Source organism: Syngnathus floridae, chromosome 12 (genome assembly GCF_059516105.1).
Source record: "Syngnathus floridae isolate MCC-2025c chromosome 12, RoL_Sflo_1.0, whole genome shotgun sequence".
Classification (NCBI taxonomy): domain Eukaryota; kingdom Metazoa; phylum Chordata; class Actinopteri; order Syngnathiformes; family Syngnathidae; genus Syngnathus; species Syngnathus floridae.
This window is the reverse complement of record NC_142424.1, coordinates 7,631,974-7,644,061: the sequence shown is the minus strand read 5'-3', so window position 1 is coordinate 7,644,061 and position 12,088 is coordinate 7,631,974. Positions and strand designations below refer to the sequence as shown.

The 12,088-nt window shown below is 38.6% G+C and overlaps 2 protein-coding genes and 1 long non-coding RNA gene across 5 annotated transcripts; all 3 read right to left on the bottom strand.

The window, feature by feature from the left end:
- Positions 1 to 198: 198 nt before the first annotated feature.
- On the bottom strand, positions 199 to 1,269 carry LOC148389905 (uncharacterized). 2 transcript variants are annotated; one of them, XR_015861625.1, is made up of 4 exons: positions 1,127 to 1,269; positions 791 to 894; positions 415 to 706; positions 199 to 334 (listed from the first exon to the last, which is right to left on the bottom strand). It is a non-coding gene; the product is annotated as an uncharacterized LOC148389905 (long non-coding RNA). The 2 variants fall into 2 exon arrangements; XR_015861626.1 differs by having other exon boundaries at positions 243 to 334; positions 431 to 706.
- A 1,694-nt stretch (positions 1,270 to 2,963) lies between these two features.
- LOC148389904 (glutamine synthetase-like) lies at positions 2,964 to 7,181 on the bottom strand. The gene is made up of 7 exons (XM_088392395.1): positions 6,733 to 7,181; positions 5,582 to 5,788; positions 4,865 to 5,026; positions 4,640 to 4,786; positions 4,378 to 4,505; positions 4,104 to 4,303; positions 2,964 to 3,943 (listed from the first exon to the last, which is right to left on the bottom strand). The coding sequence occupies exons 1-7, from the start codon at positions 6,893 to 6,895 to the stop codon at positions 3,637 to 3,639; spliced, it is 1,314 nt and encodes a 437-aa protein (XP_088248521.1). The 5' UTR covers positions 6,896 to 7,181; the 3' UTR covers positions 2,964 to 3,636.
- Positions 7,182 to 7,317: 136 nt separating this feature from the next.
- On the bottom strand, positions 7,318 to 10,625 carry LOC148389903 (glutamine synthetase-like). 2 transcript variants are annotated; one of them, XM_088392392.1, is made up of 7 exons: positions 10,469 to 10,625; positions 9,118 to 9,292; positions 8,780 to 8,941; positions 8,557 to 8,703; positions 8,298 to 8,425; positions 8,004 to 8,203; positions 7,318 to 7,841 (listed from the first exon to the last, which is right to left on the bottom strand). In XM_088392392.1, exons 1-7 carry the CDS (start codon positions 10,622 to 10,624, stop codon positions 7,538 to 7,540), a joined length of 1,272 nt encoding a protein of 423 aa, XP_088248518.1. In that variant the 5' UTR covers position 10,625; the 3' UTR covers positions 7,318 to 7,537. The 2 variants fall into 2 exon arrangements, with proteins under 2 accessions (XP_088248518.1, XP_088248520.1); XM_088392394.1 differs by lacking the exon at positions 10,469 to 10,625 and adding an exon at positions 10,010 to 10,103.
- Between the last annotated feature and the right edge of the window lie 1,463 nt (positions 10,626 to 12,088).

Sequence of the window (12,088 nt, the reverse complement as noted above, 5' to 3'; positions counted from 1 at the left end):
CTGCTATCAGCCACACTCAAAGCAATCGTAATAGATGATCTCGTCATCTTGCCCTTAATAATACTTATTGCCCTTCACTTCTTCATCATCAAGCAGGCACATGCTTGCGATGGCCTTGGTCACAAGATACGTCTCACAGTGGGCTGCAAATTCACCTTTCTTGTCTTGAATCACCTGGTGAGGAAAGCGGATGCTGGCACCTCTGTTTGAAATTTCAGTAGAAAATTTGTCCATGTTGGGGGTCTCATGACGACTCATGTTGTCCTGACCGCTATGTGGATCACTCACTTTAATATGCTCCACATTCAACTTCTTCATGGCCTCCTCAATGTATCTGTGTTCGGAAAGTAAACGCATCCATGAGTGATTACTTGTTCTCTGTCTTCACAAAGTAGATTCTCTCCTTACACTCACCTTGAGCGTCTCTCACCTGGATTCTTCATTAAATGGTCAACAATAAGACAACTTTCTCCTTCCTCTCTCATCTGCTTGGTGCTGAAATTAGTGTGGCCACCAGAGCCATTCCAGTTTCCCTTTATTGGATTTGGATTTAGTGTTGCAACAACCCCAAAATCTTCACATACACGGTGCAACAAGAAGCGTGCAACCCATAGTTGATCACCCATCTCAATACCTTCGCAGAGTCCAATCTGGAACTCGCACTGAAATTTGAACACAATAAAAAGGGAAATAACCAGGAGGGTCTCTGAAAGTGTATATAAAAAGACAGTTTGCAGAATTAGCATGATGATCAAATGTTGGTAAATATCTTTTTTATTTCCATACTTACTTGCCAAGGCCTATCCTTCTCATATGTTCTAAAGATGTTGATGCCAGCGTAGCGACATGCCTTGTAGTGACACACTGCAATGTCTCGTCCAGTAGCTTTGGGATCTAATAAGGGTCAAACTAAAGTCATTCAATGTCTAGGGATGCATTTTGAATTACCGCAACGGGTCAAGGAGCTTTGTAACTATAATCATATCGCATAGATATTCAATTGCTGTATTGCATGCAGCAGTTAAGCGTGCTCAGTTCCCAATTAACGATGTGATGTGTTTTTGCGTTGGAGTGGACAACCTTTGTAAATTCAGGATTTATGTTACAATATGAGGCGCATACAGACCTTGGGAAGCAGGGAATCCATTTTGAGGCCAACCACACAGATGCCCATCAATTGTGGTAAGTGTGTATTCCTGCTTGATAGCAAATAATAGTTGATGTTTTTGAACCTGGTCCATGACTTTCTTGCAGCTCATTCGATGGTTTGCTTCTAAACACAACATGCATCAACGGTTGATTTTCTATCTCTAAAATTGCATGTGTCAAGAAAAAAAGTGAAGAAGGTACCTGCAGCAAGGTTGGTGTAGTTGAAAACTTCACAGAGAACCAGTTTGTTTGGGTCAAGATTGAAAGGATCTTTGAACATGCACGCCGGGATAAGGCGCATGTCGATGCAGGAATTTTTGGATAGGTCGTTTGGCCCACTAAAGTACCATTCAGGAACTTCTAGCAGTAATCATATTTCCAGACAAACCAGAATAACATAACACAAACAAAAGGCAATAGGTTATGATTTTCTGTATGTGTACATGCAAGGTCTAAACATTTTTATCTCCCCTTCTGATAACAAATATTGTTGCAAAGTAGTCAATCATTAAAATAATATATTTACCTTGTATACTTTTGGGTTCAGCGTCCAGGGTCCGGATTTTGTTGCCTAGCCCCCATCCATTTCCGTCAATCCAGATGTAAGTCACTTGACATTTGTCTCCTTGCGGAAGCCTCATGTAATGCTCACGGACAGCCTTGTTGAGGTGAGAGCTCATCGACGTCATATTTTCCTGGAAGACGACAAAACGGATTTGACACACTTCTTTGAACTGAACAAGAGCTGGTGCCTGATTTGGAGTTGTTCCCGTGTGGTTTTAAGACAAAGCAGCGGTGGAAAGCCAGTTCATAGGTAAAAAGAGAAGAGGCAAAGAACAGCGTAGATGGTTGCTGATGACCTTGCAATCTGTACTGCAAGCAAGTGGAGAACAATTTAGAAAGATGGAGGCATGTGCTGGAAAAGAAGAATGAAGGGAGGAACAGGAACTACGTTTAATTACTTTCTGATCATGTTTTTGTTTTAACACTGAATAAATTGAGACACTTAACAATTAAGCACGTTCAACCATTCAACTCTGTACCGTTATTACCGATCCCAGCTGACTGGTCGAAAGGTGGGGTACAGCCTGAACTGGTTACCTGCCAATAACCACACTCACATGAGGAGCTAATATTGGATTAACAAATAGCCTACTAATCTTGTAAATATTGCCCTCATTGTTCAAGCAATCTTGACGACATCTTTTTTTCATTCTTTACAAAACTCAAAACTATGCGACATTCTGCATGCGGTAGCCTATTGGATCTTTAAGAATATATCAAACAAAGTATCCAACTTACTTTGTCAGATGTGAATCCCAAGTTAATTCAGAGTGCTCTCCATAAATTGGGCGAAACCTGTTTTGTATTCACAGTCGGCCCCACCCAATGTGGCCGCCCAGGCCGGATTTTAGTTGGTGCACCTTCATTTGCAATTTACATCTGCTTACAAAATGAATAGCATGGTTTAACATTATTTAAAAAGACCACTCAATTTAAAACCAAATATTTAACTAATTGTACTATTTAATGTCAAAAATCAAAATGCAAATCTTAATACACTTACCTATTATACATGATTATTTCCATATGCATGTTAGTATCATATACTGTAGATTAGGCAAAAGTAGACACATCCTAAACAGGTTTAATCTCCGTAAATGATCTTTAATACTTAAAACCCATCCATGCAAGGAAGCTACAAAAATAAAAAAAACTATTCATTTACTGATTAGAATTTGATGTTGAGGCTAATCGCACAGATGCAAGTCATCAATAAACGGTACACACAATAATTGGGTGACTCCAACGGTGGCCATCATACATTGACACTTGCTAAACCTGCCTAACTTGTATACTTTGATTTCCCTTTGACATGTTATTCTCTATTACCCAAGCAAAAAAAATAAAATCACCGTACACTGCATTTGGTTGAACAAAGAAGTCTAGAAGAAGCACAACATGCACATTTCACCGGAAAGAATAATATTTTATATTTTCTCTTTTACGAAACATAGTATCTCACGTCTGCATTATGTTGTCCGAACCATTCGCAATGAAAGGCCATCAGGACAAAATTAGCTGCAAAATAACCAGCAAGACGGAAAAACTTTGCCTTCGACAAAAGCCAGTTTGGCTTTAGTCCCCAGGCTGTGGACTCAATCATTTGCATCTCATGCTTACACACTGGTGACCGCATGTTGTTCATGTTTGCATTCATTTGTAAACACAAATGGTCCAAATGGACCAGTTGATACAAGTAAATGTGAATAAACAAGTTCAATATGCAACATGCAAAATACTTGACACATTGGTTCTAACCCTGCTCCCAAGGACTCAATATTCATAAATGCTGCACCTGCCTGTTACTATTTGGCCGTGTTTGATAGTGAGGAATTGACTTAAGCGCAGACAGGAAGAAACGACATTAAATGACGATTCTGTGACAGTACATGAACACAGTTTTGTCTCAAAACTAGTAGATTTTTAAACAATGCTCTTCACGTCATCATCAAGCAGGCAGGTGCTTGCGATGGCCTTGGTCACAAGGTACGGGTCACAGTTGGCTGCAGGGCGGCGGTCCTCAAAGTAGCCTTTCTTGTCTTGACCTACCTGACGAGGAATGCGAATGCTGGCACTTTTGTTTTCAATTCCAGCGGAGAATTCATTCATGCTGGACGTTTGATGAGTTCCTATGAGACGTCTCATGTTGTCCTGACCACCGTGTGGGTCGTACACTTTAATATGCTCCATGTGTCTTTTGCGCAGCCTCTCAATGGCCTGCTCAATGTATCTGTAATCAAAACGTACACAAATGAATGAGTGGACCTGTTTTATACATTTGACAAGTTGATTCCCTATAGGCCCAATTCAGTTCCTTCCTTTCAATCCAAAACCTGTGTCGCGGCTTGCGTGTTTATAATTTCATCACATGCATCCATTTGTTTACTCACTGTAATCCTCCTTCTTCCCTCATCTTCTTGGTGCTGACATTAGTATGGCCACCAGAGCCATTCCAGTTTCCCTTTACTGGTTTGGGGTCGAGTGTTGCAACAACCCCAAAATCTTCACATACACGGTGCAACAAGAAGCGTGCAACCCACAGTTGATCGCCCATCTCAATACCTTCGCAAGGGCCTATCTGGAACTCCCACTGAAATAATAAGGGAAATAACACAAATAATAATCACAATGGCAATGCGAATCGCTTTTTCTTTCCATACTTGCCTGAGATGCCAAACCCTCAGCAGTTGTTCCAAAGATCTTGATCCCCGCATAGAGACATGCCTTGTAGTGACACTCTGCAATATCCCGTCCAAGTGCTCTGTCTGCGCCCACTCCACAGTAGTAGGGACCTTTAAAAAAAAACAAAAAATATCTGCAAGGTCCTTTGAGACTGCACGTGTATAAACCAGGTCATTGGCCGTGATATGTTTTGGTGCGATTGAGACTTGACATTTTCAAGCGATTATCTCATAATTTTACTGACCTTGGGGTGCAGGGAATCCATTTTGAGGCCATCCAAATGGATGACCATTGGTACCAAAGAGTGTATATTCCTGCTCAAAACCAAACCATATCTGGTGCTCTTTAATCTGGTCCATGACTTTCTTGCAGCTTACTCGATGATTTGTTTCTAAACAAAACATACAAAACAGTTGCAGAACTTCGCTCACATTTTGGACACACATGCAAAAAAAAGTACAGAAGGTACCTGCAGGAAGGCCGTTGTACTTATAAACTTCGCAGAAGACCAATTTGTTGGGGTCAAGCGTGAATGGATCTCTGAACATGCACACTGGGATGAGGTGCATGTCTATGCAGGAACCTTCGTACTGATATATGGTTGGTACATCAAAGGTCCATTCAGGAATATCTACCAGCAATCAGATTGGTGCTTAAATAAGACTAACATCATACTATGATTATAATTCTACAGTAAACATGTATACATTCATGGTCTGCTGTAAACCATATGTGTCAAACTCAAGGCCCGGGGGCCAGATCCGGCCTGCCATGTCATTCTATATGGCCTGCAAGATCAAATCATGTCAACTCCTATAATTCTTGCTTAAATCTGTACCACAATATTCTATTTGTATGTGTAATAAATAATAATGTTGTTGTTTTTTTTAACCATTTTACAGTAAATTGAAGAAAATAGTTTTGGTTTCAAAACTAGTAATGTATCTTTTACTTGTGTATATGTATTAATACGACAAAAGTAAATATTAATTAGGTATCACTGTCATAACGGCGCAGCCCTCTGAGGGAAATCTTATCGTGGCCCGCGATAAAAATGAGTTAGACACCCATTTTTCTTCTCCTGTCTGATAACAATGTTGTTAAATAACAGATTGACGTTAATATTTAAGGTGTTGAACTCAAAAAGTTGCTTTGAAATAAACAATCGTTTAAACAATCTATTCACCTTGTATACTTTTGGATTCAGCATCCAGGGTCCGCGTTTTGTTGCATAGCCGCTCTCCAGTTCCATCAATCCAGATGTAAGTCACCTGACATTTGTCTCCTTGTGGAAGCCTCATGTAATGCTCACGGACAGCCTTGTTCAGGCGAGAGCTCATCGACGTTGATGTCATATTTACTTGGAGAAGAGTCAATCTGTGGAACTTGTTACCTATTGAATTCAAATACCTGACAGGTCCAAGCTTGTTTAAAAAGCACACAATATCATGGATGTGCCTGAAGCAGCAGTGTACTCATATTTAAATCGGCATGTACCTTCTTGGTTTATTTCATTTTATACATTTCTTTTTTTTTTTTTTAAACCTGTATTTCTAGTATCCCACCCAGATACAGGTGCTGCAAATTTACTTTTGCTACAATCACTATGATGTACATGTGGAACCGCTGTGTAACATTTTTTGTCCCTATCTAACGAACCATTGAAAATATTAATGACTCACTTAAGCACAGCTTTATAATCATTTGTAACACTTGTTTTTTCTTTAATTGCCATTTGGCAAAGACATTCGGATATATTTGAATTGCAGGCTATATACAGAAACAGAATCTTAAAAGACACCTTTAAGGTCACCGTGCACTGAGGTCTCTGACTGAGTTGCACAGAATTTGCATATCCAGGTGTCAAAGACAATTTAACGTCACAAATTGGGATCAAATATCTCCACTATACCTATTTCTTCTCAACAAATAAGCATTTTGTGTCCATATTATATCTATATTGTGGCTATAAAAATAGCATTTCATTTCTGGAGCTCCAAAGATGTTAGTGGATTTTTCTGTGGAGTTTTTTTTGCTTTTGTTTGCAATGTACCACACAATTGAGAAAATTCTGACATGAGAAGTTGCTCCACCTCACTTTCTCCGTGCATGGCTTATATGCATTTCTTTACCACCTTCAATTACATTGTGAAAATATTTTGAATAGAGTAAAGCGAGATAGGAATCACTGGTTTAACACAAATCCTACAAATCTTGCAAATATTACTTCATTGATAGAGCAACTTTGACCTAACTTTTTCGTTCATTAAAAACTGAAACTGAGCAGTTTGTCATATTGTATATTTATAGATATGCCATACAATGTATTAAACTTACGTACTTGATTGTGAATCCAGGTGTCCACAGAGAGCTCTCTATCAGGGCAGAACATGCTTTTTTGTACTCGGAGCTGTCCCCACCCAATGTGCCACCCCCCGCGGGAAGAACTTATTTGGCAGCCCTTCATTTGCTGGTGCCAGGACAAGAAATTGAAGAACATGTTCTAACATAGTTTTAAATTCATACTGTAAAATACCACCCAATTTAAAACCTAAATTTTAACTAATCGTTATTTCATGCTTTCAAAATAAAAAATCTAAAACATTTGTGTTCTCCCATGCATGTATAATATACATTTTCCCATATGCAAATCAGTATCACATACTGTAGATTAAGACAAAGTTGACACTGCCTGAGTAGGTCTACAAATGATCTGTTATACGAAAAGAAATACTGAAATATCAAACTAGTTGTTTACTGATTAGAATACCATGTTGAGGCTAATTGCTCCGAAGCAAATCAGGAATAACCAGTACGCACTGCTAAATAATTGAGGGAAGAGAGGCTGTTAACTGAAATGGGAGTATGCCAATAAAGTTATATAAAGTTAATCCAGATGAACAAAGGGAAAAAAAGAGTACATTGTCAGTTTTGTCCATTCTACCTGGCCCCACACGCTTTAATTTGCATTCAAGTTATTGTATAGGTCTGAAAGTGCTGATGTCAGATTTAAAGACTAAATGATGATTCTTACATAAAGTGACAATACATGATCACTTAATTTCTTCAGGTATGCTCAAACACTAGCATATTTTTAACAATGCTACAAGCAGACACAATGAACTTAATCTTGTAGTCTTATTTAAGTGTCCTTCACATCATCGTCAAGCAGGCAAGTGCTTGCGATGGCCTTGATCACGAGATACGGGTCACAGTTGGCTGCAGGGCGGCGGTCCTCAAAGTAACCTTTCTTCTCTTTACCTACCTGACGGGGAATGCGGATACTGGCACCTCTGTTTGCAACTCCAGCTGAGAATTCATTAACGCTGGACGTTTCATGATTTCCTGTGAGACGTCTCATGTTGTCCTGACCACCGCGTGGGTCGTACACTTCAATATGCTCCATGTGTCTTTTGCGCAGCCTCTCAATGGCCTGCTCAATGTATCTGTAATCCAAACGTACACAAGTGAATGAGTGATTACCTGCTCTATATATTTGACAAGTTGATTCCCTATAGGCCCAATTCAGTTCCTTCCGTTCAATCCGAAACCTGTGCCTCGGCTTGTGTGTTTATAATTTCATCTCATCCATCCATTTGTTTACTCACTGCAATCCTCCTTCTTCCCTCATCTTCTTGGTGCTGACATTAGTATGGCCACCAGAGCCATTCCAGTCTCCCTTTACTGGTTTGGGGTCCAGTGTTGCAACAACCCCAAAATCTTCACATACACGGTGCAACAAGAAGCGTGCAACCCACAGTTGATCACCAATCTCAATACCTTCGCAGGTGCCTATTTGGAACTCCCACTGAAATTTGAAGACAATCAAAATGGAAATAACGAAGGCTCTCTAAAAGACCATCAGAATGGCAATGCGAATTGCTTTTTCTTTCCATACTTGCCTGTGATGGCAAAACCTCAGCATTTGTTCCATAGATCTTGATCCCAGCATAGAGACATGCCTTGTAGTGACACTCTGCAATATCCCGTCCAAGAGCTCTGTCTGCGCCCACTCCACAGTAGTAGGGACCTTAAAAAAAAAAAAAATGTCTGCAAGGTGCTTTGAGACTGGACGTGTATAAACCAGGTCATTGGCCGCGGTATGTTTTGGTGCGATTGAGACTTGACATTTTCAAGCAATCATCTCATAATTTTACTGACCTTGGGGTGCAGGGAATCCATTTTGAGGCCATCCAAATGGATGACCATTGGTACCAAAGAGTGTATATTCCTGCTCAATACCAATCCATATCTCGTGTTCTTTAATCTGGTCCATGACTTTCTTGCAGCTTACTCGATGGTTTGTTTCTAAACAAAACATACAAAACAGTTGCAGAATTCCGCTCAAATTTTGGACACATACAAAAAAAAGGACAGAGGGTACCTGCAGGAAGGCCGTTGTACTTATAAACTTCGCAGAGGACCAATTTGTTGGGGTCAAGCGTGAATGGATCTCTGAACATGCACACTGGGATGAGGTACATGTCGCTGTTGGAGCCTTCAGACTGGTATGTGCTTGACCCATCAAAGGTCCATTTAGGAATATCTACCAGTAATCACATTGATGCATAAAGCAGAGTAACAACAGAAAACTCACCCAAATAAAAACTTTAGCGTACTACGATCAGATTTCTGTTTGTCAACGTTCAAGTTCTTAACGCTTGTTCTCCTCTCTGATAACAAAAATGTCGTGAAGTAGACTTAGTTAAACAATCTATTTACCTTGTATACTTTTGGGTTCCGCATCCAGGGTTAGGGTTTTGTTGCGTAGCCCCTCTCCAGTTCCGTCAATCCAGATGTAAGTCACCTGACATTTGTCTCCTTGTGGGAGCCTCATGTAATGCTCTCGCACAGCCTTGTTCAGGCAAGAGCTGATCGACAATGATGTCATTTTTATCTGGAAGCGTAATGACATTTTATAACGTCATGCAATTGTAATTTAATAAATATATTTAGCGGTTGGCACATAATAATATTAATGACTCCCTTAAAACTCAACAATATAATTTTTAGTTTTTTCCCCTAATGCAACTTGGCAACAACTGGTAGTTCAACTGTCCTAACATTTCTTTAATTTTCAGCCATCTGTTTTCATTTTGGGTTAAAAGATAATGTGTGCATTGCACATAATATTCAAATGTGTATTTGGATTAAAAGATAATGTGTGCATTGCATAATCTAATTTGTTTGTCAAATTTAAGTTTTCTAATCCTGTAGTATAAAAATATCATTGTAATTGTTAAAATCTTTATTTTGGTTTAAAAGGTAAAAATTCAAATTTAAGATATTCTTAAACGTAATTATTATATATTCTAAAATATTCAAAGCTAATTTAGTTAAACTTTTTCTAAAAAAAAGTCTTAAAAGCATAAATAATTGGACTTTAGTTTGACTTTTTAAGCAAATGTTTGACATATTGGAATTAATGCCCAGTAAAAAATGTACACTTGGTTTAAGAATTCTATATTTATTTGTTTAGTTTATATATGATTAAGGTTTTCACCTACTACTTCTAGTGAGTGAATCCAAGTCACAAAGATACACTGAACTGTAATTGTATCAATTATATTTTACAGTCATACAGAAGGTCATCCATATAAAGCACACAACCTACCTTGTCAGAGGTTACTTCAGTTGTCAACAAAGTACAGAGAGCACAAAGCAGCGCAGCACAGTTTGTTGTATTTAACCGTTTGCAAATGATTGTCATCGACACTCTTGTACGCTTTTATAAGGCGTGACATCACAGGCGGGTTTGTATCTGTCTGTCTCTGTGTGTGTGCGTGAGTGTGTGCTATTCCCAGTAATTGTTTGACCTTAATTTGTACTGTAATTATGTATCAGGAATTAGATAACTTTTTTTTCTTTTTTTTTAAATGTGTTATACAAGATCAGGATAATGTGCCCAACTCCTACATTCCACACAAGACTAGTAAGTAAATTTCAATGTTTAGTGCTTCAACAATTTGTAGGAAAAAAACTAAGTAGACTTGTGAAAATAAACAAATTATTCAGTACAATGCACAGGCTGAGCTGAGGTGAACATAAACTCATCATTAACAAAACCACTTACCATTACAGTAGTGCCTGCTGATGTTAGTGATTGACTATCATTAAGATGAGTCAAGGCTTGCAGTTCAGTGACCTTAATTAAATCCAATATGATAATAGAAAGTCGACCACTGATGCAAAAACTGGATGTCAGCAACTTCACAGGTCTCAGCTGCATGCAAGAACCACAGGAGCAGCAAACTATAAAAACACAAAAGTGCTGCTCTGAGTCACAAGCAGTTCCTAGATGACATCTAAGAATGATGATGACTTCACATGCAAAGCGTGAAAAAAATGTCACTGATAGAATTAAGTGTTAGCACCATTGCACATCAAACTTCGCAAGGTTTGTTTTCCTAATGCTGCAGTTGTGTTGTTTGATAATAAATAAGTTACTTCCTAGTTCATGCATGACCGGTTGGACATGTTTGATCCACCTTTGTTTAGGTTGGGGTAATTATAGCTCCATTTAGCTGAGTCACTAAGGTTAACTTGGTTCTTAAGGAATTGTAAACATCACACATTTAATACTATAGTACTAAGATAGTATATAGTAAAAATCTCGTTTTTTTTTTTTTTTAAATAGAATCCCAGCCTTGACAATTTTTATTTTTTTACTTTTTACGACATTCTGCAATTTGTGAGCGGTGAACTATAAAGACCTTTGGTTTTTAGTCTTCTATGTGATCAAGACAAGGCCATAAGTGGACAGGAGTGGCCTGAAAGTGACATTAAAATGACAAATATTACAAGCCTGAAAAAGTCATGAAAAAAGGCTTACTTAGGACTGACCAGCCTACGTCGTTGTGAAAATACTTTACTATTTCAGCTCCAAGCCAAAGGCATTGGCACCGTAAACAGTATCCTTTCCCGATGCAAATGACCATTATAAAGACTTATCTTTTAATTTTATTTTAATTTTTGCCACAGCTTGTATAACAAACCACGTTCAGTGCATATGTAAATTCTTGCCCCAGGCTTTGAGAGTTGGAAGTAACAACAAAAACTGTTCCTTTTCAATTGTGGTTCCATACTTCTAATGCGTTTGAATCACGAAACCGAACAAAGCAGCACCCCGAGCATAATGCTTTGGTTCCAAATGTACAAGGCTGCAAATTAAACTTGCTGTTTTCTTCTGTTCCCTGTAAGTCATATGCACACCGAGATGCAGCTAATCTATTTTTCGTGATATTGAGTGAATATATCTTTTGGTTTCTATTCTGTTTGTCTTATTAGTGTTTTAGGTCACTCTTAAGAACACACTTGCGCTGGTGTTTAACAAGCTGACATGAACAGTTGCATCTCATTGTTTTTAATTTATATATTTTTTCTTCAAGTGTATTTTTTATGTTTAGTATATGCAGCATTTTTCTTTGAGTAGAAAGTTCAAAAAAATGTAGATTAGGAGCCAGAAAGTTTGTAATTACCATGTCTCAAAATCCAGCCAGGATGCCATGTGTTGATTTCTTCAGAGTGGCTTCCATCTGGCCACTCTACCATACAAGCCTGTTTGGTGAAGTGCTGCAGAGAGGGTTTTCCTTCTAGAAGGTTCTCCTTAATGTTCTTCTTAACAGGGGAGCTCTGGCATAGTGACCGTCAGGATCTTGGTCAAAGAAGAATAGAAGCCTCAAAACAAGGTGAT

Excerpts from the sequence above, each read along its gene's own strand:
- LOC148389903 (XM_088392392.1), bottom strand. The coding sequence starts at position 10,624 with ATGCAGCTGAGACCTGTGAAGTTGCTGACATCCAGTTTTTGCATCAGT. Across the intron at positions 8,942-9,117 it reads GGAACCCAAAAGTATACAAG|ATATTCCTAAATGGACCTTT; the intron begins GTAAATAGATTG and ends GATTACTGGTAG. Across the intron at positions 8,204-8,297 it reads CTGAGGTTTTGCCATCACAG|TGGGAGTTCCAAATAGGCAC; the intron begins GCAAGTATGGAA and ends TTCAAATTTCAG.
- LOC148389904 (XM_088392395.1), bottom strand. The coding sequence starts at position 6,895 with ATGTTCTTCAATTTCTTGTCCTGGCACCAGCAAATGAAGGGCTGCCAA. Across the intron at positions 5,027-5,581 it reads TGAATCCAAAAGTATACAAG|ATATTCCTGAATGGACCTTT; the intron begins GTGAATAGATTG and ends GATTGCTGGTAG. Across the intron at positions 4,787-4,864 it reads GTACAACGGCCTTCCTGCAG|AAACAAATCATCGAGTAAGC; the intron begins GTACCTTCTGTA and ends TGTTTTGTTTAG.